Below are 26,412 nucleotides of genomic sequence, written 5' to 3'. Positions count from 1 at the left end.
GAATCAGTAAAAAAGTTTAAATGTGAACCAGGGTGTGAAGTAGCACAGGCCTTTACTGATGTGCCTGAGCAATGCAGCATGCCAACATTGTCCAAATGTCACAGAGCTGACCTGCTCCACTTACCCACAGCTCAAACCTACTAATAAAATAATTCCCCTGTAATTACTACTTTTAAATATTAGGAGATGATATCAAGGAGAACTTCAAGTCACATTTTTATATACAGCACACTTATGGAATCGATTAAGCCTATAGGAGAGAGTTTACAACAAAATTTAAACCAAACTTTCTCCTGTTGCTCTAAATCTGATCTGCTCTCTGATCTAAAAAGAGAGCAAAGGAACTCTGAGGGGCATTTCAGGATTTACACTGCACTGGCCTCACTGCTTCCCTCCACTGTGTGCTCCCAGATCCAAAAGGAGACCAGTTTCTAATACACTGAAGAGTTTCAATTGTTAGGGGAGAATATCACAGGAACATTGATGAGTGCAATGTTGTAATTTAATTTGTATGACAGTAGTTTCATTTAGTTTTAAATCTTGGCAATAAAGCAAATTAAAGGAAATCACTCTCTTCCATCTATATAGAACTTACCAGAAAGCTATCAATATATGAATAATGTATTTTTTCTCTCATAATTTCACAGATATTTGATGTGGCAGACCACGCATTGTATTTTCAAGGCTTTCTCTCTCCTCCTAAGGCTACCACAACTCTGCAGATCATAAGACATGGAAGAGATATAAAGATCCCGGTCAAGCCTAAGGATTTTACCTATAATACGTTAGTTTTGGTAATGACTTTATGCAGAACGTGTAGAATTGCCAAATAAAGTAACAATGTAATAACAATACAATAACAATTATCCAAGGTGTAGCTAATCACTTAGCACCAGCTCTGCAGTAAAATCCAGTAACTATCTTCTTTTCTAAAAGCAAAATTCACCAGCTGGGACCATGAACTGGGGATGACCATCACTATGCTCTTCTGTTGAGGGCTGGATGATAAATATGTACACTGAGAAGTCAGATTACAAAAGACATCTTAAACCCATAATTAGATCTCACCTTTCCTTCCCCCCTCATTAAGAACGAAAGTGAAGCAAGAGTCTCACAATGATCCACTGGAAAGCACAAACACCCAAACCTGTTGCAGGGTCATCACATCATCCATCTTTCTAAAGCTGTCGAGAAATGTTTGTCATTCCAGTACTGCTTGCATCTCTCAAATGCTAAGATAACACACTCATCAATCTGAAAAGAGGAGTTGAAAAATAAATAGTTCTGAGTCATGTTACTAAGAGAGATTCCACACACTATTAATTTTAGCTTGGAAACCAATTAAGAAACCAAATCAAATTACCTCCCCTCTTTTTAAGGTATAATGACCTATTCACTTGCATAAATTTATTTATTTTGTGCCAGTGATCCTTTCAAAAGCCTTACAAATTTAAACATCATTAGTTTTAATCTGACTTCTGGCAACACAAGGATTTTTGCCAAAAGGCAGTCAAAGATATGGACAAAATAGGATAACTCTATCTTAGAAGGCCATTCTTGAAATATAAGCATAATAAGAAACATAATGACATATAAGCAAGACTTGTTCTAAGGACTGCATAAGCATCAATATGTTGGAATAAATTAGTGCTTTCCACATGAACCGGGGGTAGCTTTTGCTCTCTTCAGCCTCACTGCAGCTTCTTGCTCACGAATGCTGTTACAGCAGCACTTTTTCACATCAAAGCAAGTGTCCAAAACTGCACACAAGAAAAGGGTTATTAAAGCAGGAACTCCCTGCCCAGCCAAAGGGCTCAAGCTCCTGAAGCTCATGCCATGGATATTACCAGAGCAGTGAACTCCCAGCAGTTTTTAATATTGACACGGAAATGCCACTCCTGTCAGGTTTGTCTTCCAGGTGCCTCAAATGTCACCTTTGTTTGCTAAGTGTTAGCCCAATATGAAGTTTTCTGAGTATCTATTGGGAAAAAATCCAACCAACCTTGCACCTCAGTGGCCTGATTTCCCCTGGGTGCCAGTATCCATCCATCCAAGAGCTTCTGGGGGGAGTATTTCCAACTCCTTCCTGTTGGTGCCACCACAGGCACGTGGAAGCTTTGACTACACAGGTCTTGCTAAAGCTGAATGGTTGGGACTAGTGCTTTGTCCAACCACAAGAAAAAAATCTTCTGGATTCAGCAGGACACTCTACTGAGGCACTTTGTGCAAGGCATTAAAGCCAGACTGCACCATGGGAGTTTTGGCCATTGTGTTCACTCTCCATGAAACTAAACCCAGAATCATGAAAAATCTTTTTGTGGTAATGGACATGCATTATAGTAGCTCACCCTGGATCGGACTTTTTATTTAGGCAAGTAAGGATACATCCATAAGGAAAGACAGGGACTTCATCCCAGCACATGGAGTGACAGGACAGGGGAAATGTCTCCCCACTGCCAGAGGGCAGGCTCACCTGGGATATGAGGAAAAAATCCTTCTCTGTGAGGGTGAGCAGGCCCTGGCACAGGGTGCCCAGAGAAGCTGTAGCTACCCCATCCCTGAAAGTGTCCAAGGCCAGGTTGGATGGGGCTGGGAGCAACCTGGGATAGGCGGAGGTGTCCCCCACCATGGCAGGGGGTAAAACTGGATGAGCTTTATGGTGCATTCCAACCCAAACCATCCTGAGATTCTGCATAAGAAGAAGAAAACAAAGTACTGGAAGTCCAGCATCAAGGTTACACTGATCACTGGCAAGTAGACAATAAAACAAAGAATTTAATTTGCTTATCCCCAAGCTCAGATCCATATGTGGTGCCACTCAACACATATATGCACCTATGAAAAAGGAAAATTTACAAAAATCAAAATATAAAAAGCTATTAGGTCCTCTGAAAAAAGAACTGCAAAATCAAATTGTTTGCTTCAATGGAAACTCTCAAAATTAAAAAAAAAAAACCCACCAACATTACAAACTGAAACTCAAATAAATATTGCCATACTTCTATGACCAAAAATACATGGTGAAACATCTACTTTTGACCAGATTTCAAGTTCTTCAGTGAGGAAAGTGTGTGAGAAACACTAGCTTTGCAATTCCAAAACAAGCCTGTAACAAGAAATACTCCAAAATAAAAATACCCATAAAACGCATCCCAAGAAAAAAACAATATGCTTAAAAATTCACATCATATTAAAATTCAAATTAATTTCTCTATGTAGGCAAGTCCTTAAATGTATTCCCCCATTTAATTATGTTGTAGTTCCTGTGTAGACAAGTCCCAAGATGCTCTTACATGATAATCATTAAATATGAAGTGGTGAAATGAGTTGCAACATTCAGTAATGCTCCTTATGAACTATGATTTATCAAGGAAGCATGAAATAAAATGATCAAAGCACATGGTTACTATATCCGTATGTTATACTGGGGAAAAAATTAAAATAATAATTGAAAATTATAAATATCTGGACACAGATATTTACACTACCAAAACTGCTGCAGAAGGTCATGCTAAGCCCACCTACTTACTTAACTGAAGTATTAAAATTAGAAAGACATCTAAGTGCATTTTACAAATCATTTAAATCATGAAAACAACTGACAGGATTGTGTGATTTAGTAAATACGATTTTTTTATTAGCTCTATCCTTAGGTGCTTGTCTGAAAAGTGGGGGTAAACTCACTTTCACTATGTAAAAAAATTCCAGTTTTGCAATACAATCAGAAATTACAAAATAGCTCCAATTGTGATCCCAGGACCAGCAAAAGCAAAAACTGCCATGAGGAAAAAGGACTTTGCACCATGTGTCTTGTCCCAGGGGAACGCTGGGCACCCACTGCTGTTACACTCCTTGGCAGTGTCTGTCTAAACATATGCTCATACAAATAAAGGTTTAAAATATATTTTCTAACCTAAACCATACCCAAGGCAGGTTCAGAAGATTGCTCATAGGCTTTACAAGCACTTCATTTACACACCAGCATATGCATTTAGTATATAAATATTTATAGCTTGGCAGCTTCCTCTCCAAACCTGCACAGGTTTTCTCTGTTGGGTTTCACCAGCGATATTTCTTTTGAATTCCAACAATTCCAGATGGTTTGCTCAGACAGCCCTGATGGAGAACTGTTGTGCCTATTTGCAGACAAACTGCTGACAACTAAGCTGAACTTCTAAAAGCTGGCAGGGAGATAATGTGGCACTGAGATCTGATAAGAGAGAAGAAGAGGAAAAGAGAGGAGAGAAAGAGGAGAGGGAGAGGCAGGATGACCTGCAAATACTGAGATGCCACAGAAAGGCCTAGTCAAGCTCTGAGCCCTTGCTTGAGGTGTTTCTCCTCTCATTCCAGGGTACTTCAGTCAAACCTCACCTTAGTCAACCATCCCCTTGTCCAACACCACTTGGTTCTTAGCAAACACAGCTTTTGATTAAAGAAAGATAATGTTGCTCCAAGAAGTTATAGACTGGAAAACAAACCGTATTTACAGATACAGAATTGCAGACTCATGGCATGGTTTAGAAAGAACCTTAAAGCCCATCTTGTTCTAACATCCCAGCATAGGCAGGGACACCTACCTCTAGACAAGGCGGCTCCAAGCCCCAACCAACCCAGCCTTGGACACTTCCAGGGCTGGGGAGTCCACAGCCTCTCTGGGAAGCATGTGGCAGAGCCCCACCATCTCTACATATTTTAGAAGGGCTGTTTCTCCTGCTTCACTGTTCAAAATAAGGCAAAGACAAAAAACACCATTATTTAATTTTGCTGTATCCTCTTGTCTTTCCTCCCCACAAATAAGTAGATTATGATCTGCATTTTACAGAAGATACACTTTTAGGAGTGGAAAAAAGGCCAGTGGGACCAGGAGTGCAGACGTGTATCTGCACCTTCCCTTAAACTCTCTGAACACAGAAAAATGAACACAGAACTCTCTGAACACAGAACACTGGTATTTCCACCATCACCAAGCCACAGCACTACAGGAAAGCAGCACAAAATCAAACCAAGCATGAATCAGCAAAGTTGACAATGCAGCTCCACCTCACCCCTGTGGGGTTCCAACTCTTTCCTCACCTGGGTTTCCACACTGGGCACAGTCCATGGTGACAGATTTGCAGAAATGCCACAGGCCAGGCCTTGCCTTCCTATCCAGAGGACAAAAAGTAATTCCACTATGCATCCCCAGCTTGTATTCCCTTAATGTCACACATATCTATTTCTAGAGTAACATCAGATTACAAGGGACTGGTGTGGGCAGGTCAGCACAGCTGGCACAGCACACCGGGAGCTGCTCCTGCTCCTGCCCAGCACGGCGAGCTCAGGCACATCGTGTTTCACCATCCAGCACTCACATCATCATCACTTCCCCAAGGAGCAGCCACACCAGCTCTTCCCAGCACTGTGCCAGACCAGACAGTGGTTTTATTCAGACAGCAAGTTTTCTTTCAACAGTACTGGAATTGTTCCAGGCTAGATAAAATCTAAATTTTTGCATGAAAATAACTAAAATACTCATCAAAAACACAGGATCTCATTTCTGTTATGATACTCCTCCTCAGGCATTCAGTTTTGGCCACTGTTGAGACAGCATTTCTTTGTTTTGACCCTGAATGACTTTCCCAATGCATCTTACAGGTGAAGGGGGTTCCAGCTGTTGCCCTCCCACCCACTCCTTAATTAAAGATGCAGAGGTCAGACATAAACCATGTTACAGATTAAAACTGGACTTTGATACATAAGAATGTGGACATGTGGATAGGTTTTGGAAAACAGACTGTTGGCAATTATTTTGGTATTTATTTAGAATCTCTGATTTGGTTTAAAATAGGTAAGAAGAAGAACTGTTGCTACTTAACAGAAAGAAGAAAAGAGCAAGGAAACCCATTTGTCACTTCCAAACAATTGTCAGGAACTGTGGATCTCTTTAGGAATGTAACTAATTACAAAAATATTTTCTAAGTAACGTGGAAATGCTGTCTAGTCAGAATTATCTGAGTTCAAAGAGCCATGAGAAGCAGGAGCAGCACCCTTGTCCTGACACCCAGGGGCTGCTGCCCTCCCAGACATCAAGGCACTAACACAGAGCCAAGCTGCCTCCATGGTCAGGTTCATCCAAATATCTTTTCCATGAACTAATCAAACAGGCATTTATCAGCCCGAGGAACAGGCAAACCTAAGGGGTTTTATGGAGGAGTCTTTCCCTTCATAAAGAGTACCGAAACATTTAGTCCAGAAGGTCTTCGATTATCAGGCTACAGCCAGACTAGTACAAAGCATCCTTGATGTCTAGACCAAATGAAAAGATTAGCAGGGCTACCCCAGTGCTGATTACACCAGGCTCATACTATTTTTCCAGTGGATGCTTTCATAATTAAATATCAAGTAACAGGAGGCACTTCAACATTTATGTCACCCTCACCTATGAAAACAACATGAAGCTTCTTTGCATTGAGAGCTATAAAGTATTGAAAAGCATTCTGTGGCTGTAACAGCAAAACTTGTCAAGCTGTAAAGAGAAATCTAGATTTTAGTGAAGGGGACCCCTTGGGAATGTTATGCATCAGCAAAGCAGAGCAGAAATCACATTATGTCTGTAACTAATATGGACAAAGTGGAATGAGCAATAAAAGCCAACAAAAGCCAACTTTCATTCTGATTAGCAATCACAGACTAATAGGGCTTCAACTGCAATTTAAAATTAGGTGGCACCATCAGTCACTGGGGTCTCTGCAAGCAACAGCCGTGGCGCCTGTGGAGGAGGCACCAGGACAGCCTGGGGATGGACGGGACGGTGGCTCCGAGCTCTGCAGGGAGCAGGGCTCCTCACACACAGCTCTTGTGATGATCTGCAAGATGTGCAAACCCCTACACCTGAAGCGCAAGAAAGGGGCTCAAGGGAAGCTTCCCCAAGCTCCCAGTTTTTATCTAGTTAATTCTCTTGGTCCAGGCAGGTGCATCAGCTCTTTGGACTGAAGAAACATGACAGATTTTAGCTGTTTGGAATAGCTATTGCTCTGCATGATGCAAATAGATCACATTTTAAATTCAGTCTAGGGCCTCTCATAGGCAAAAAAATCCCCAGAAACTAGATTTCCAAATGGAATGAGTCCTTATTAGAGGAATAAACAGGCAAATAATGGACCTATTAAACAACTTTCATACTTTTTTTGGTAATTTCATCAAATTCAAGACAATAATCCACACTTTTATGGGAGCTGGTTTTTTTTAAACAGCTAGGTGTAAAGCTTGAGCAGGTACTCCACCCTGCTGTGGAGGCGAACAAAGTGCTAAATGAGGGGATGGGGCTGCGCTGCCTCTCGAACACAGGGAACTACGTGATGCAGAAGAGATCTGGTTCATAAATAGCTAGAGAAGTTTATGATAACTGGAAACCAACATCCCATTTCCAGCTTAAATTTACACACAGCTAATTTCAACCCACTAATTCTTTTGCCAACACCGCTCTCCATCCACAGCAAGGTCCTTTTCCTCCTGGTACATACCCCTGGATATATTTATGGAGCAGTCAGATCCAGAACAGCTTTAGTCCTGCCAGGCCACACAAGCCGAGCTCTTTCAGCCGCCTATTCTGTCTCCTTGTTCTCTCCCACATCCCAGCAAGTACTTTTCAGCACCTGTCCCCATCTGAATTAATTTTTCTTGCATATGGGAGACCAGAATAGTGCAGTTTTACAGATGGCTATCTGCTAATGGCATGAATGGTTCCGAGCCTCCATAGAAATGCCTTGCTTGAGTCAAGATTGCATTTGCCTTTTTCGCAGTACTGCACAGTCATGCTCTAAGAAAAGGAGATTTTTTTTTTCCTTTTCTGTTCCTTCTGCCTGAGAAACCTTCAGGCTTGATCCAAGAGTAGATAAAACTCTGAACTAAAAAGCAAAAACCTGGCTTTTAACGCAGGTCACGTATTAATACCCACAGAGTGATCCTGAAGAAGTCATTTCATGTTCTTATTTTTTCATTCCTACACTTACCTATTTAAATGCAGAACTCATTGAGTTCAAGCATCACCTCGCAATCTAAATTACCCCAGTGCCTTAAACCAATTCTGCCTGTGGCTGGAAAAAATCCTTATGCCTCCCAAGCTCGAAAGTTTCAAGAATCTAGCTCTCAATTATTTTCCTGGTTTGTCATTGTTTGGAAAGACATGTATTTTAATGCACAGCCACACAAGTATATGTAAATAGAGTGGTATTAGTAAATAAAAAGCAAGCTGCTAATGGCTCCCCGAATTACAGCAAAATTCAAAGGCACTTCCAGGACCTTGCAAGTTACTGAGCAACCTTTGGGGGACTACAGTGGCTGTGAGATTTACTGAAAATCAGAAGGCAAGCTGGATTTGGGGAGATAGAAATCCACTGAGCACTTTGCAATGCCTGCTGTAAAACCAGAAGAGACAGGGACAGTGTTGGTCAGGATTACTCCAGGCTCCCAGCATGTTGTCTCACCATAAAAATCATATTGTGAAGAGAGGATGATCTTCTTGGATATTCTTCAGAAATTTTTACAAATTATACAAGTTAACAGTCAGTCAGTCATCACAACGAAATATGTATAAAGTTAAAAAAACCCTCGACACTAGAAAAAACCCTCATCCAAACGTATATTGAGGAGAGGAAACCAATCCTTCTGAACTTGCCATAGGGCATGGGAGATCTAAGCATTATTAGTAATTGCAGAATCCCAGAATGGTTTGGGTTAGAAGGAAACTTAAAAATCATCTCATGCCAACACCTTCCACTAGACCAGGCTGCTCAGAGCTCCCCTCAGCCTGGCCTTGAACATTTATCAGAGACAAATTATGTTCTACCAACCTCGTATCCAGATGGGAATTTAATGTCTTCTAGGAGAGTGCAGCACTACCATCACTCATATAGGCTGTAATTTAGCCACAACACACAAACCCCCAGAATTCAGACAACTGAAACCCAAAACAGGTCTCCACCAAATGCAGCCCCTAATACTGCTAATTAAAAATATAATAGTATTAGATGTATAATTATACTAAATAGAAGCACTTCTGAATAGATAAAGTTTTAAGAGCTAATAGGTTGAGGTTTTTTGTTTTAAGTCATTTAAAACACAAGTTGAGTGGCAATAGACAGCAAGGAGCTGTGGGATTACCCAAGGGTTTGCTGGCACTTGTACCAGCCCTGAAGATGAGCCTTCCCAAGAATCTGAGCTGGAAAAACCTTCCCCACTCAGAGAGCTGGGCAGGAGGACTTCTAAACGACACATTAAAAACAGAAAACATATTAAAAGATTTTTTAATCGTGTTTAATCATTGGAGCAAAAGTGTATCCTGTGTGCTATTCACGCCGTGCTGCTTCAGCTGCAACAGAGGTTCAATCCCATCCTCAGCCCACGCACACTGGAGATGCCAAGGAATTCCTGGTGGGAGCAGCAGGAGGTGCCAGCAGCTCTGTCCAGCTCCAGCAGCACAGTGCCTGGTGAAACTGCAACACAGGCTGGGTGTCTTTCTAATGGCAAAACAAAACTCCTCAGGATGGCAGGAACATTGAGAAAGAAGCTTAAGGAGAAATTTCAATGTAAGGTTTTAGTGAAGGAAATGGTTGATCCTGATCCTTCTTACTTATCACTCCTACAAACCCCATATTTCACGGTCACACTGCCCCAGTTTGGTGCCTTTGTGAAAGACTTATTTGATTTTAAAATACACTCCGGACTCCAGTTGTCTGCCTTAACAACACACTGCCCTGAAATATGGCTTAAAAAAAGAGCTGTCCAGCTCCCTACCACTTATCTCTATGTCTCATCTCATCTTCAGTATTCACCCTCATTCACAGTTACTAATTTGAATGCCTGTAGGAAAGAAAAGTCTGGCAAAAACCTAACCCCGAGTGTCTGCTGTGAGAATAACTGCAGAAAGAGCCAGCAGATGTCCCAGTAGGTATCACCAGCAGGATAACCCCAGTACAGCAACCAAAAGCTCAGCCAACCTAATCATGGTGAAAGGTTAGGAATTAATTATGCTGGAATGACAGCTCAGTGCTTTGGGCATCAGCTTCCAAATAACTGGACTTATTGGGAAGTCACCAGTTGAGTTCCAGACAAGGGAAGGCCAGATATTATTAGTGCTTTGAAAATTATATCATCTAATGACAAAACACAACTTATTCCGCTTGTTCTTTAAAGAAATTGAAAAGAAAAGGATTTTTCTAACTGGTTCTTCCTGTCTGATACATGACTGATGTATTTGGTAGCTGCAGAATTTTATTCCTTTTCTCAAAAGGCATATACCAGTCCACTGTGAATATCAGGCATGACTTAAGGAAATAATATTTATTTCTCATTATATGGAAGATTACTTGAGCAGTTGCTATTATTATTATTACTACTACTACTACTACTACTACTACTACTACTACTACTACTACTACTACTACTACTACTACTGGCAGTTAGCAATTAGCACCAGACAGCAATTTATAATTTTCAAACTCAGATACAAACTTTAACAATTTGCCAAGAGAAAGCCACCTGTTATTTCTATTGCACAGGAAACAAATTCTAGAATTCAAGTGATCTGTGCCTTTACAACTGAATTGGGAAGCTTATACAAGAGCTATGCAAATAGGATATTGGGGATAGTTTCAGCAGACCACAAATTATTCTGAGTCTCTGATTCTCAAACAAAATAGTCTGAAGTCTCTTACACACAGACTTTGCTATAAAGGAAGAAAAGCTTAAGAAACTGCTCAGAAGAAAACACTAATAACATTTTTTTAAAAATCATTATTAGGAATTATACTTTGACTCCGGGAGGAGAACTCAGCTGATGTAAGAATATCCTAATGCCATTTAATTGAGTTATAGAGATGTAAACTGCAAAAGAATCTGCTCCCAAGTCTACTAGGAAAACAACCCCTGCTCACATTCTCTGTAAATGGTGGTGACTATAAATACAGAATAAATATGTAAGGATGAGCCACAGATGCAGGGATTTGGATGGACTATAATGTGCTCATAAGTACAGATACAATGCTCGGAGCAATGAATGTATCTTTGTACCATGGGAAACCAGCTTGCCCATGTCAGTTGCATTTCTAACCTCCCCATAAGGCCAAGAGAAGAACAGGTAAGAGTCTGGGCTTGGGAACGCTTTGGAAGTGGAAATAACCATTGATTTCCCAAACCTCTGCAGGAATCCAGGCTGGGGCTGATGGTGCATCTGGTACAGCAGCAGCCTTGGCTGAGCAGACCCCTGTGGGCTCATCCTCCTCAGCAGGAAGTTTGGGCTCTCCAGCACAGCCAACAGCAGACCCACAGAGGAGCCACTCGTGGGCTTGGGATGCAACCTGTGCTCCTGGGCTGCTGCAGCACCGCAGCACTCACACCATCTCAGGCCTTCTCCTGGTGCTGCTCTATCAGAGAGCAACAGCTTCCCAGGGAGGTGGGAAAAAGGGCTTTTTTAACAATAACTGACCGCGGTGTTTCTAGTAAGTGACAGCTTAAACAATACTTTTCAGACAGAAGCAAAACATCTGACATTTTGTCTCCCTGAATAACTAGCAAAAAGCTGAATTTTGGAGTACAGACAAGTCGCAAACTGAACCATTGAAGAATAGTAAGGAAAAAGCCTGTACCAAGGGATTTCTCGGCAGAAGAATGACATACTAGACAAAAATAAAGGGATATACCATATGTTGAGTAATAAAATTGGCAAACCTAGTAAGGTTCAAATACTGCTATTACACACATCTGGGCAAAACCGGGAGGAAAAAAATCATTAAGCAATCTGAGAACCCCCAAACAAAGAAACTGTAAAATTCTGAACTGTAAAGCAAAGGAAACACACTTAATCCCTCAGGAGTTTAAGTATGTATTTCAACTGGGTTATACCATCCCTCACAAGGACATGGAAGCACACAAAAACCTAGAGACACAATATAGCCACTGTGCGCTGCCGGCACAAAGCCAACTGGCTGCAGTACCCACCAACCCTGGCACCTGTTGGGTTTATCATCAGCACATGCACTGCCTCCTTGGGGCACCCAGGGAAGAAAAAGGCTCAACCAAGTGCCCATTTTCCAGCAAAATGCAGGACTTGTACTGATGTAATTTTAAATCAGGATTTCCAGCTGCAAAACAAGCCACCCTCAATGCTGAAGTCGTTGTGACTTTTGTGCACTTCAAAGCAGTAAGCAGAAATACAGAACCAAGCAGTAAATAATATAATCCTGGCCTTGCGGAGCTGTTCCATCTATAACCGCAGATGTAACCTCTTGCTGGCCTCCCCTGAGGCTAATTTATTTATGAATGTTCCTATTAAAAATAGGACTACTTGTGTAGTAGTTTAGTCTGCAGGGTGAGTAGGGGAGGCAGGATAAACACAGTTTAATGAATAAATGTTTTGGGACGAGATATTTCTTTCTATGGGTATGTGAGGGCTGGGTTCACCCTGCCAAGCTGTTAGGGGGTGCCCCATTAACACTTCCAGCACACCACATAGGCTGGGTATTTTGGGGGCCTTTCCTAAAGCTTTTTTTCCAACTCAAAAGTCCTACGTCTATATCATAAGCTTAAAAGGAAACTGCACACTGGGAGCCAGCTACTACTGCCTTGGATTATGACATAAATAATAATATATATTTCTAATGCTACATCAACACAAACCGCTTTTTTAATTTTTACTTTTTGACAGAGCGGTTTATAAAGTAATCCTGTGATTCTTGGCAACATGGAAAGGTTTGTAATTGACAGCATTCTGCTTGTTATTAAGAAGGAGGAGGAGGGCTTTGCCCAAACAGGCAAAATAGGATACGCCAAAATGGGAGCAGGATATGGGGGAACGTTACAGCTCACTTGAAATTGTACTTTGAGAAGATGAGGGGAGATGGGGGAAAAGAGAAAGGATATGGCTGTCAAACAGCACTGGGGAAGCTTTCCAGAATGTAAGAGATGGCATGAAATAAACAACAGAAAAGCAAACTGTGGTAACATGATGTAAAGGGACACACAAAGGTGGCTTTGAACAATGCCAAGGTGTGCAGGGATGAGACAGCTAAGATGCTAAAGGCACAAAAGGGAAAATCTCTGCCATGCTTTTCATCCCTACAAACAGCAACTTCTGTTCAAGAAAAGCACCTAGTGGGTTTGGAAAAGTCTGTAGCCACAGAGAATGGAAGATCTTCATTTAGGGGATGCACTGGCAAGATGCTGACAGCTTTTGGCAGCTGTACTCAGTCCCACCGCCCGCCTGCGGCCGCCCTCGCTCCCCTGCCTGTCATTCTCAGCCCATATCAAATGATAGAGAGATGGGGCAACCTTGGCAGCCTGCGTGACAGACGGGCAGGACTGGGACCACAGGAGGAGCTGCTGAAAGGTCTGAAATTGCTGATATGTCCCACAGCATGAAGGACACTTGCCATGCATAATGAATAGGATGCTGAGTATTTTCCCAGTATTTTAGGTGGCCTGTGTACTACTTGATGCCTGTTTCTCAAAAAAAGGAGGAAAAGAAGAAGAAAAAAAAATCCCTGTGAAATTCTATGACGTGGTATCAGAACAGGTTCTATGTTTTGAAAGAGTCAGTTGTATGTTGCAATCTTCCAGAATAATGTGAAAAGAAGAGGGAGGGCAGGGGAAGGTTGTTCCATTAGCAGTGGGACCTGCCCAAGGAAGGGATGCACCAGTCCTGATGCCACTGGCATGGTTGAGATCTTGGGGTCACCTGTTGAGCTTTTTAGTGCATCAAAATGAGGCACAGGCACTTTTTATTTAATACCATGTATAAAAGTTAAAATACAAACTCAAAACAGCCAACAGAAATATCAGCAGCAGCCAGAAGCTTACTGCCTGAAATCTAATATCCAAAACAACTTCAAGAATCCATGACTTTTCATAGATAGCTCGGGATCTGAGCAACACCAATAGAAAAATATAAAGCCTTTCAGATTCACATAATGGACTGGAACAGAACTTAAATAAAAAACCAAATCAAACAAACAAAATTGAATTCAGCTTTTCAAGGGGAGTACTGCATTTGCCTGTCCCAATCCAACAGCCTCACCAAGTTGCAGCAGCCCTTCCCCTGCCATTCCCAAATAAAGCAAATCATCTTCTGAAAAATTTGGGGACCAGCTACTCTCAGCCACATGCACCTCGTGCTCTGGTCACACACTGCCACGTCTCTGCCCCTATCCTCTGCTACAATGAAGACACTCAAAAGCACAGGTTAAAGGTTCAGAGGGATTTTAAGAAGTCTCCTTGTGTATCACGACAGTTTGGACAAGGAGCAGAAACTGCGAAAAATTGATTATCCTCTGTTTCCACAAGTGAGGAGACCAGGGGTTTTCTAACCAAATTAAGCCCAAATGTAATTAAACCCATGAAAGTTTGAGGAAATGGAGTCTATCACATACTAATGCTTAAATTTACAACCAATGGAAAAAATACACAGGAAAAAACACATTAAATCCTATATATTAGTGTAACAATTTAAGGAAAGGAAGTGCTTAATAAGTTATGCTTTTTATGTCATCCAGTTACCCAAAATAATATTTAGGACTCCAGCTTTTCAAATCCAAATCAAATAAAAAAACCCGCAAGAGCAAGGTTTAGGTTGGATCAGTGTCACAATGTGGAAGGAAGGAGAAGAGAACAGATTTTTAGAGTGATAAAATACTAAAAATAAATTAAACTTATGTGCACTGCCATTCAAGTTGAAAAGTGAACTAAAAAGAAGAGTAAAACAGCACCAGACAAATATACAAGATTCAGGATTCTAACAATAATGTTTCGTGATGATGCAGAAGGGAAAAGTGATTGAATTCACCATGCTTTTTTGTGAAAGCTCATTTCTTCAAGAAAACATGATATTTTTATGATATACAAAACACGATGTTGAATTTTTTTCCTTATTACAGACACATGATTTCCCATATCCTGAAATCAAGTACCACACACTCTTAAATCCACTCCTGTGCATTCAAAACAATCTCAGCTTATGGATAACATATTTTGGTGTTCAACCATTGAGATGACGATTACAGATATTTTAAATCTCATTGGTTGTTCAGCCAAAACAAAGATTTCTTTGGCACTTATTTTCCTAAAATGCTTCACCTAAGATGTTCAATTCTGCAAAACTTCATAGATTTCATGAAGTTTTCCAAGAGGGGATGCTTCCCTCCCAGAGATAATCTCCAAGTTGAACATAATACTTTCTATTACTTTTCTTCATATTTTCTCCATTTTCTTTTTTCTCGTTCTCATTTTGAAAGACTTTAGAAAAATGCAAAGAGCACATGATGTAAAGGAACAGGAATCCTCAGAGGATTGCTAAAATATTTGAAGACTGTGTCCAGAAGGTGCTACAAATATTTTTAGTATATTATTCGCAGGTACTGTAGTGAGTAAAAAGCACTGTTATTTGATTCAAGTGCTGAAGATTACTTAATGCAAAGCTGTGTAGGTATTTCATTAAATACAATCATAAAATACAATTATTATTGTGCTCATCAGATTCCCAATTTTCAACTGCAGTGGAGAAAGACTCATAAAATTTCCAGTATCACATACAAGATACTAAAAGATCTCACATATAAGGACAATTTGCTAGTGATTTTTGTTTTACTCCATGACATTTTTCTAGCATACTTTGCACAGCTATTTCCTACACATCCATTGCAACAGAAGGCAGCACAGGAAACAAAGATTTTAGGATAAAGAGGGATCACTGTCTGTAAACCCTCAAACTGGAAGTACTGAAATCTGGTCAGTCAACAAACCAGAGCTGTAGAGTGCCTTGCAAGAGCACATAGGAGCAAACAAACAAACAAATCTGATGGCTTCGGGAAAAGGAAAGTGTAGGAGGAGGAAATACTGTGAGTTACCCTGCAAGTACCATTCGCAATCGGAGTAGGAGGAACTGTGAAAGGAAATATTGTCATTCCAGAGGTCCCTGAAGGATTATAAATCTTCTGGCTCTTGGGAACAGGTAAAAAAAAAGTATTTCAAACATTAAATAATGAAGAACAGTGCTGAAATCTCCTGGTGATGGCATGTGCAATCAAGTGTTGGCCACACAGATGGAAAGTGATTTACAACCAAGGCTTTGGTGAAGAAGGAGATTTCTCTTTGTAAATACAAGGAGATGGATCTAATTGAGGAGTATTAAAATCAACATGTAGATTTGTATAAATTCACTAATCTTGCAATGAATTTTATAATTTTAAAATTCTTGGTCAAGTCTTTGTGGTTTCTTAAATAGTTTTATGAGGAGAGGGAAAAGGATGAATGAAATTTTTCAGTTGTAGGTACTGCAATAGTTTTAAACCATGGTTTCAGGCTAAAAAGGAATTATGTTCAACATACACAACCCAAAGAAAAAACTGGTCATTGCAAGAAATAATATGGGAGAGCCACAGCAGCTTACATATTAAGCAATTCTTTCTTGTAGTCAACTGGAAACAGTTACAGACTGACAATGAAATTATGTAGAACAAAGAGTTATCAATAATATATTATCTTTTATAAAATAATTCAAAGCTAACAGGAGGCAATTAAAATATCAGTTTGAAAGTAAATTAAAAGATCACTCTGGACTCCACTTGGATTGGAATTTATGCCCTACAATACTATTATAAATCCTTAAAACCCAGACCCCCTCCACTACTGCACCACATAGCACCTTCACAGTATAATGCCCTGCATACAATCATTACAGTGAAATAAAAATATACAGATATAATAAATTATTTATAACACAGCAGAACATGTGAAACATTAAGTGGCAGATGTTAACAGGAACAGTAGATTTTCACATATTTTTGAGAAACGCTGCAAGTTGCTGACAGAGAAGATACAGAACAAGATTCTCCTGTTAGCTAATGGAATTCCCAGAGCTCTTGCTCAACAGAAAGAGTTTGGTTTATTTAAAAAAAACTTTAGTTAAAGACGTTTTTCATACAAGCTCATACACTAATGAGCTGATAATGAATTATGATTTTGACCAAATTATTTACAATTCTAATTAAATAACACCACAATATAGGATTTTGGCTATTGATTTAACTCATCTAAAGCTGCATGACAGATGATTCAAATGCAGGCAACAAAAACTCTTGATTTCAAGAGCTTTGTACACTCTAAGAACCCAAACCTTAAAATAAAACTTTGCTCACAGTTTTCAATCACTGCCTAGAAGAGACAGTAGTAGTAATCTTCCCCTCAGTAAAATCATTTCGCTTGTAATATGCTAATATTCTGGGCTGAATTTCATTGATTTTTCAAGATTATAAATTTTACAGATATCACTGACGTAGCAAACATTTTTATGCCCCCTCACATCCATGCTTTCTTCCTGGAATTTCTTAAGCCATGCCTTGATAGAAAAGAGAGAAGTGGAAAAACAGATGACAGGAAAGGTTCTGCTGAAGTTACACTATCAGCTTTTTTGCTCTGAGATACAGAACCTACACATTTCAAGTTTTCTGTTAGTGAAAAACCAATAGAAAAAAGGTCATATTAGCCAGACTGGGAAGATAGCTTAAGCCACTGTGTTCATTATCTGGTTTCTTATGCAAACTTTTGGGAATCAAACATGAAAAGATGTATTAGTGTTTTCTAGGTGTTCGCAAAACATCAGAATAAACAATGGGTACTAAAAACCTAAAGGAAATCTCACATATAAGAGCACATGTGAGCAACGCACATATTTAACTTCTAAATAAAACCAACAAGATTTGGTGGGATCTAACAGTGGCTTAAAGATATACCTTTGTTGAGCTCTATCCTGCAAGCACTCAGGGATGAGCAAACAGAGCGGTTCTCTGCAGGCAGGGTTACCCTCTGCCATGACCTGCCTGACAAATCCTCAGCACTGAAAAGATAGTCTTACAACACTATCATACACAAAAAAAAAAACAAAAAAAAAAACCCAACATTTTATATGTATGAAATTGCTGCGTTTCCATAAAACCTCCTGTCAGATTTACTCCCCTCTCAATACAGCTTACTTGCAAAACGTTAATGCAAGCTCTCTCTGCAGCAATTAGCACAATTACACAGGGGGGCACCTCTCATCTTCACAAACCATCATTAAGGGCCAGAAATTGTATTGATTTTTCTGTTAGCTCAATTGCCTGCAGCTACCTCACCATCAAGAATGGTGCTCCTTACCCGGCTTACTACCCAAGGAACCTCAGCTTCCCCAGGAATACTTGTTTATACAACACAAAGCTGTGCTACCATTGATTCCTTGCAGAAATCCAGAAGTTAAATTTACACTGCTCATTTAGGTGTTTATTGCTAAAAATGGGCACCAGCACTGTCAGCAGCACACACATAGGCAGGTCTAGAAAATCTTGCCATCAAAAGCAGGACCTTCCCTTGTCCCCCCAATAAAATTACAGCCACACTTTAGAACTCATTTGGAAGCTAAGTGATCAGTGTAAAAGCTTAGTGTTAAATCAGACAAAAGGCAAGATTAGGCTCATACTAATGCAGAGCTCAAAAGTCAGTAGGCATTTGATAAACAACACCTTATGCCCCATCCCTAATTGAGTCCAAGCCCTGGATAACCACAAAGAACTGATATTTTTTCTCCATTTCCAAATGAGAGGAATTCTTTTACAAGCCACATAGTACATTTATCTGAAAATATGGTGGTTTCATGTCTCCACAGGCAATCACAGCTACTGGTGAAAGAAAGAAAGAAAAAGTTTTCATGTCCATCACCTAAGTCCCAAAACTCCAAAGTCAAATCAGCAAAACCAGATGAAGACATTTTAAAAGTAACCATTGCATTTTCATCTACTAAGGTCACCAGAGTGAACAGCACAACCACCAAAGTTATTGAACTCTCCCAAGCAATGAGAACAGTTATCAATATTATGTCTTTTCTTTACCAATCCTATTTTACCTTTCTCAAAGAAAAGCGAGAGGAAACAAAGAAAGCAAGAGAGAAAAATATGAAAGTTGTGTCAGATATATTAATAAAATTTTGAAGCAGAATGGAGCAAACTGACAACAGAAGAAATGCTCTGATTTCCACAACTCACATTTCTTATAAAAAACTAACCCACATCTATTGAATAAAAATATTTAGAACTTGGTGCATTACAAAATGCTCTTACTGAACTTCAATCACAGAAATGTATTTCTCCTCTTCTGTCAAGCTTCAGTTTTCCTACTGAATTTCGATCCTCACTAAGCCAAATATTTTTCTGAAACTTATCTCTACTTGCCTCCACAAATGCCTGATTCTCTGAAAAGACCCCAATGTTCTTATGAGGGCAAAGATGCTGAATAAACAGGATTGGTTTTTATTTATATGAATGTTTAAAATAGCTCTTAAAACATTGTAGGAGAGATGATTTTTATTTATAGCTTAGATTTTTATGTGTCACATTTTTAAACAAAGGGGAGAAGGGAGCGAAGCTCTGCTGTTCACATTTGGTGTCAGGCAGGCATCAGAAAGGTGTGTCATATCAGAATAGGAAAGACCAAATTATAATGTTGTATTTGCTGTGTTTCTGACTTCTCTCTCTCCTATTACAGCTGAAATTCTGTGTTGTGGTGCAGGATTTTCAGAGCAACATACACATGGCTGAGAAATCCTCCTGAAACCTTCATAGCACCATGGCAGATCAGAATAAGGAATTAGGAAACGTGACATTTGACTGGCAGCGGATAACAAGGTGCAAAAGCTGCAAAGTTCCTGTAGGTAGAAAGAAAGCAAAGCAATGTACTGGAAGAAAAAATTCCTGACAGCGCTGACACTCGGGACCTATTTTTCTCCTCAATGCACATGTAGTTCTCCTACGAGTATAATGAGAGTTATGCACATATGGTGAAGAGGAAAAGTTACTCCACACAGCCAACAGCCCAGCCACCCTGCTTCAAAAATATTATGGCAAAGAAAGTATAAAGATGGTTTTAGTAGCTTTTTGAGGCAACTAACCTGCTTGGGAAAGCCTCTAGGTCACTTCGAAGTAGAAGAAGGAAGAGGTAAATATTTATAACTTCACGGTAAAATCAATCATTTGTCTTCCCAAAAGATAACTCCTCTGGTTCCAGCATCCAAAGTAACAGCTACATCAATCCAACAGAAAGCAAGGGTAAGAGGATTGATTGCAAAAATTGAGATTTCAGTGATTAAAAAATATTGTCGAATAGCCGAATTACTCAAATGCCTCCATTTAATGTCATAAATGCATTACTTCAGGAACGGAGATAAAAATTCCTTATTACTCCAGAGCAGTAACAAAAGCTTCCAAGGAGAGTAATTGAAGTACAATAGCATATTAGCTGTGACTAAAATACTTGTACCTAAAACTGCAGAGAAGCTCAGGCACAGCCGTGCGTTACTCCAAGTGTGACAAACACATCTGGTCTGACAAACCAGGGCTGCCACAGCAGCTCTGTGACTCAAATGCTTCTCTTTTACCCAGGTCACAGCTATAGGGTTAAACTTTTAAATTAAGAAATGCTAGTAGCTATGTACATGATTACCTGGATTTTAGACACATCTTTTCCTCCTGAATGATAAAAAAGCCACTTTTCCTTCCTCTGCAGAGCAGCGCAGGTCCCTCAGCACTGCACATTTTACACCCCAGGGATGCAAAATTACTTTAGCCATCAAATTGGCACTGAGAACTTACTTTTCCATACTTAAGCAGCAGGTGATTACATTCAGAGCTGGTTTTCAGAGCTTTAAGCTTGTTGAGTTTTTTAAACCCATCCCTAGGTACAGCACCTGCAAGTTCCACAAACTTGATGCCGTCCTGGGTACAGCTGCATTCCTTTTCCAGGGCTGAATGCATCTGTGGCACACAGAAACCAAACTCAGGCTCCCTGCAGAGCCCCACGGCGCTCGGAAACCATGTCTGGGAGAGAAACTGGCTTTTCATCTCCATTGCTGGACAGTCAAGGAACACTTTTTCAACACCACTCCCTCTCAGAAACCTTCAGCTCACACTTGCCAGCACACACATGATGGGGCATGACAGAGGAGACGGTCTCCAAGTTCCCTGAAGCCCAGCAGGATTTCCATTCCCAGTTTTCAATGGACTACAGACCAAGTATGAAAAAGGCTCCTGTCTGGTGGAAGTGTGGAAGTTAGGCATCCAACGCTAGGTCAGCACTCTGAAAATTCAGAAGTTGTTCTGCTTAACTGATCTTGACACTACTATATGAAGGGGAAATACAAGACCTGCGGTTGCTCACCATAGGACTGCTCCAAGCAAGACCCCTCATCTTCAAATCTTGCTTCTTATAAATTTCTAGCAGGAGAATGCATAAACAACGCCACCTCCCAGCCTATGGCTGCAGAAGAACAAAACCCGTTTTCCAGATAGATGTTCATACAGAATAGAGCTGAGGTTGATTAAATGTCATTTCTGTATATTTTACAGATGTCAGAACCTGAAGTCTCCATACAGCATTCTGAGTAATAGGATGCATCTTTTACATTAATTAAAAATGCTATAATGCCATCCTTTAAAAAACACTAACACATTCACACATTTTTAAGCTAATTCTAAGAAACATTTCTCAGCTTAAATGCAATTTCATGCTTAACAAATAATTCTTCCCAAATGAGGGAAAAAAATCACCAAGGAAAAAAACCCGCTCTGTGATGAGCAACAAAATCTAGATAACTGCCTCCTTGCCAAGAAGATGTGAGCTTAGTTTATAAAGTTCTTTAAAATCTGAAGCAAATTCATTCTTAAAGCAATTATTAAAGTGCAAACTAAATAAACATTAACTTCACCAATCCCTACACATTCTCTCTGCAGAGTTTTTCCATAAATAGATTCCTTTTCTCACTACAAATTACAGAGTAGAGATAGAGGTTTCATTGTCCACAACCCAGAGACATCAAGCCAGGATGTGAAAGAGATTTAAGGGAAAGAGCAAAAATTCAGTAGAAGTTACTTAAAATGGAAAAGTTTTCTAAAGGATTTGTTTCAAAATTGTCACTGGACATCCCAACCTCAGTGTTGAACCACACCCATGAAACTTCAAGGTTGCTTTGAAAAGTTTGCAATGAACCCCAAGTTATTTAATATTCTCCCTTTGTAAAATAGGTGGGTAAAGTTCATGTTGGCACAACACATGAGGAGTTGGGACAGGCTCCAGGGAGGACATGCTGCAGGACCTCAGCTCCTGCAACCACTGTCCTTCCAGTGGTCCATCATGAGTGACCCTGCCTATGAAGCCCTAAAACCTAGAATATTTTCCAGCTGGGATTCAGTTTCCCAGTCCAGACAATCCCTTAGAAGAGTTGATATGAAAGAAAGAGGATGAACAGCATTCTGGTCCTTCAGTAGGCAGGTGAATGTGTGTTCACCTGAAGCCAACGGGAAACCTTGTCCTGTATCCCACATGTACGGACCTCCAATGAGATATATCCAAGTATTTACACAGACGCATCCTGCTCCCTCAAAATCTCCTTTAAACCATTTTCAGAATTTCTCCTTTCGTCCTCTGTGATTAAATGACTGAATTCCTAAATATTTGTAAATTAAAACTCATAAGGATTCAATAAACTGAGCTGATATAAGGATATAAACAAGGTGGTCTGTTTTTAATCCTACACCATGGCTGTTGTAAAGAAATCTGGCTGAGTACCCAGCTCTCATCTAAAATTCAGTCCTGTTTCAGCGAGCAGCCAGTGAAGCAAAACTACAGAAGCCTGAATGGTAAATACTTTGGTGCATCTTTTATCCATTAAAATACTATCTCTCACATAAGAAAACAGACTTTATAAAAGAAGTCAGATCACAGACGAAAGAACTTTCTCTTCTGAAGCTGATAATTAACATGGTTAATTTGAAGCTGTGTACTTCATTCTGTATGGAGCTACCTATGATTTAAGGGTTGGCTGTAATCTGTCCCTCCCAGCAGCCTCAAAAACACACACAAATTAACCATTCAAAATAGTCAGTCAGTGCAGGAATCCTGGCTCTTATGAAAAGTACCAACTAAAAGTACATAATCCATAATATCCTGTATAATGTAATAGTCAAAACTGCTATATTGCTGGAAAATGAGAAAATGTTACCATATGTGAAGACGAGAACTTCTATAAACTAAAATAGAAAAATGAAGTCCTGTAAGCAATATACACCAGTGTGGTCTAAATATAACTTTGCAACTGTCATGCAAGAACCCTGTTAACTTGAATTAAAAGCTGACACCACCCAACAGCAGGATAATTGCCCACAGCAGCGTGTCTCACTCACGTTCCCCAGCACTCATTCCCTGTGCCCGGGCCCCCAGCCCTACCACAACACCGGAGGTGCAGGACACAAGCATCATCACCCTGTAGGGCAACAGCTTTGGTATTCTAACCCAGCCAGATCATGATTTTCATCCTCCAGCGCTCACTCAGGGATTTAAATTGGTGACTGGTATCAAAATGCACACGAGAAAGGCTGGTTTGCACAGTTGTCAGCGTCACCACGAAAGGCGATGGGGCTGCCAAAGAAAAATACACAAGAATGGATTCAAGATCTCACATTGCTGGAGCAAAATATCCCTGAATCCATCCTGACGCTGGTGTCTGCCCTGCTGCAAGCTCGGCAAGAGGCACCTGGGATGGGAGAGGACAAATTCCAAGGATTGGATACTGCAGCTTTCCCCCCAGTCTGGGCTCCGTGGGGATCACAGCAGTGCCAACTTGAGGTACCATGGCAAGAGAAAACAAACTTCATCTGCAAAGTACGGCTCTGTCATAGTCTTAACAAGACACTATATACATGATAAAAACCCACTTCTAAAATGAATTTATTAATAAAAATAAATTAGGTACTCAAAAAAAACTCTTCATAAGAGTTTTCTAAATGTGTAGTATCCTACACGCCAAGTTCTCCTGATCAGGTAACAACTTCTGCTTCTTACTGCTGAAATAATAAAGCCATGCTACCTTTTCCAGAAGAGGCTTTCTAGCAGCACAGGATGAAGTTTAAGCAGTAGATGCACACTTTCCCAGAAGGAGCAAGTGTTAATTTCAAAAAAACAATTTTGAAATGTACTTTAAGTTTTAAAATGTATTGAGAAACCCCAGACATTAAATACACAACATAGTGTTTCTGGCAGTGTGTGCAGAATGTGTTTGGGTATTTTAACAAAAATAGGGAAAACACTGCTAGAAGCCCTGACTTTTCTCCAAAATCCCTGGATTTTGGATCCAGGGCAGTTTTCTCAGTTTGAAGTAAGCTCCAGCCTGGATCCAGCTTGTGCAAGCACAACATGCACCCCCCCAGCTCCAGACAGCAACAGGTGTGTGGGCACCTCCACAAGCCTCTGCACGCTGACAGCGCAGGTAATAGAGGACAACACACCCCAGCGACTTACAGCAGTTATTTAACCAAGTTTTCCAAACTATTCAGGAAATCGCTTCTTCCTCCACCACACTTCACAACCTAGATTGTGATCCTAAGTTATTTTGACGGAATCTTTATAAAGTTCTCCACTATAGAAAAGGAGGGAAGCCAGTCAGCTTTACATCCAGGATCGGCAGGATCTGGGCCGGGAGCTTTTTGTCTTTGTGGTTTGCTGCTGTAATTCCAAAACCACACACAGCGCCGGAGCTTTAGACCACTATTAGAAATGTGACTTAGGAATATATTAAGAACACTCGTGGGAAGGGGAACTGAATTTTTATGTGGCTTCCTGGAGGCTGTTCTGGCTCTGGCAAAAAATCAGACACTACACAGTAGTGGATTGGTAATAAACTAACCCTGAGCAGGAGTTGCAGCCACTGTCAGGCACATAGTGCCATGGACAGAAAAAACATGTCGGATGAAATCACAGCCCCACATGGCACAAAGCAGATTTTCAGTGTGGGCAAAAACACTCACATACAGCTGTATTTGTTGATGTTAGTGGGGAGGAAAATTTTAAGAGCTTTAGACCAGGTCTTTGATTTGCATCTTTCTCCCTATTATTATTTATTACAGTGAAGATAACTTTTTATTTTACAGGCCCCCATATTCACTAGAATAAACAAATCATTATTCTGATAAGAAATGCAGAGCATAGACGTAATGCAAATCATAAACCTGTGAGACAAAGCAGAACCATTCAGGTTTTCAAAACCAAAAAGCCCCTGGTGTTTACCAGGCATAAAAACACAGGCAGCCCAAAATATTTTTTTATAACTAAAAGCTCTATTTGTAGCAATTACAAAAGAGTTTTCACAAGTTTTCCATCTTTTTGGACAACTGATGATTTAAATCACATTTTAGTTAAGCTACAGAGAGATTATTATTCTGTAACAGATAAATAGCATTAAGTCAGTTAGAAATTATTTCAGGCATTGCAAAATTACTGAGACTCCCTGCTAACATGTTTTATTTCTTTTCCAACTTTTCCCTGTCCTCTATTAATGTAAGAAACGCCTACATAATCAAATGGAAAATACAGTACATACTTCTCAACAGGAAACTGAAATTGGCTACACACCAAGCACATCAGTATTCAGAGATCTAAAAAAAATTTTAAAAATTAAATTAAGCTGACTGTCTCCTAGCACTTCTGATTACTCCAATTATAAAATCAAAGCCATTCCCATGTTTGCAGTGATGCCAGTGGGTGGATGAATTAAATATGCTTTCACTATGAGATGTCTCCTTTTGAGGTTCACTGCCCTCCTATTTTCAAGCAGCACATAAAAATATTCCTATTTAGCTCTGTAGGATCAATCCTATGCCTGTTAAATGCAGCATAAATCTTTCGCTGAGTTCTGTTCAAACAGACTTTGACTAAAGCAAATGCAAATACAATGAACTAACACACTACTCTGAGCAAGAGAATAGAGAACTAAACAAGGCATAAATAAACTTCAAATATAAAAAAAAAATTCTCAGACCTTTCATATGATACAAACAAATACATAGGTTACTTTTTTTATTAAAATCTTATTTTGCTAACTAAAAGTAGTTTCTTCTATATTCCCCTTCTCTAAATCATCACAAAGAGCATCTGAAAGATCAGACACATGCTATTCAAACTCTAGTCAATGCCAAAATTTATCTAGTTTCTAAAATATTATCCTATTTGTTGGCAGAAAGCTGTTCCAGGCATGGAGGCAATTAGTTCTGTTAGCACTCTTCAGAAAGGCTGGAGAATCCCTCGAGATTTCTAGGGAGAAATGGGAATGATAAGGACACGTTGTTCAATGCGAGCCCCCCCCAGCCAAACACAGATGTCCGATTAAAAGGCCAATTAAAGGAACATTAACCTTTAACCAAAAATATAACAGTAGTTTAAATTAGTCAAGAAATCCAGAGCTGAATGTTATTTCAAACTCCTTCTCCTCTGCAGACTTTTCTTTAAAGTGTTAACCATTCATTTCTGTTTTATGAGGGCAACAATGCCCATAAAACTAACATTTTTGAGGTTAACACTTGGTTAACTTGG

At 39.9% G+C, this 26,412-nt stretch overlaps 1 protein-coding gene across 4 annotated transcripts in view; it reads right to left on the bottom strand.

The window, feature by feature from the left end:
- Positions 1–26,412, bottom strand: part of LOC134428674 (protoheme IX farnesyltransferase, mitochondrial) — a 96,291-nt gene that overhangs the window by 41,961 nt on the left and 27,918 nt on the right. For 3 of the 4 annotated variants that reach the window (XM_063175557.1, XM_063175558.1, XM_063175559.1), the window contains exon 5: positions 2,474–2,689. The exons of the other annotated variant lie outside the window; for it this stretch is intronic. In XM_063175557.1, the coding sequence (XP_063031627.1) occupies positions 2,474–2,689 (216 nt within the window). The remainder of the gene's footprint in view (positions 1–2,473; positions 2,690–26,412) is intronic. 4 annotated transcript variants of the gene reach the window in all.

Source organism: Melospiza melodia, chromosome 24 (genome assembly GCF_035770615.1).
Source record: "Melospiza melodia melodia isolate bMelMel2 chromosome 24, bMelMel2.pri, whole genome shotgun sequence".
In the NCBI taxonomy this organism is placed as follows: Eukaryota; Metazoa; Chordata; class Aves; order Passeriformes; family Passerellidae; genus Melospiza; species Melospiza melodia.
The sequence above is the reverse complement of the archived record's forward strand: the minus strand, read 5'-3'. Positions and strand labels throughout refer to the sequence as shown.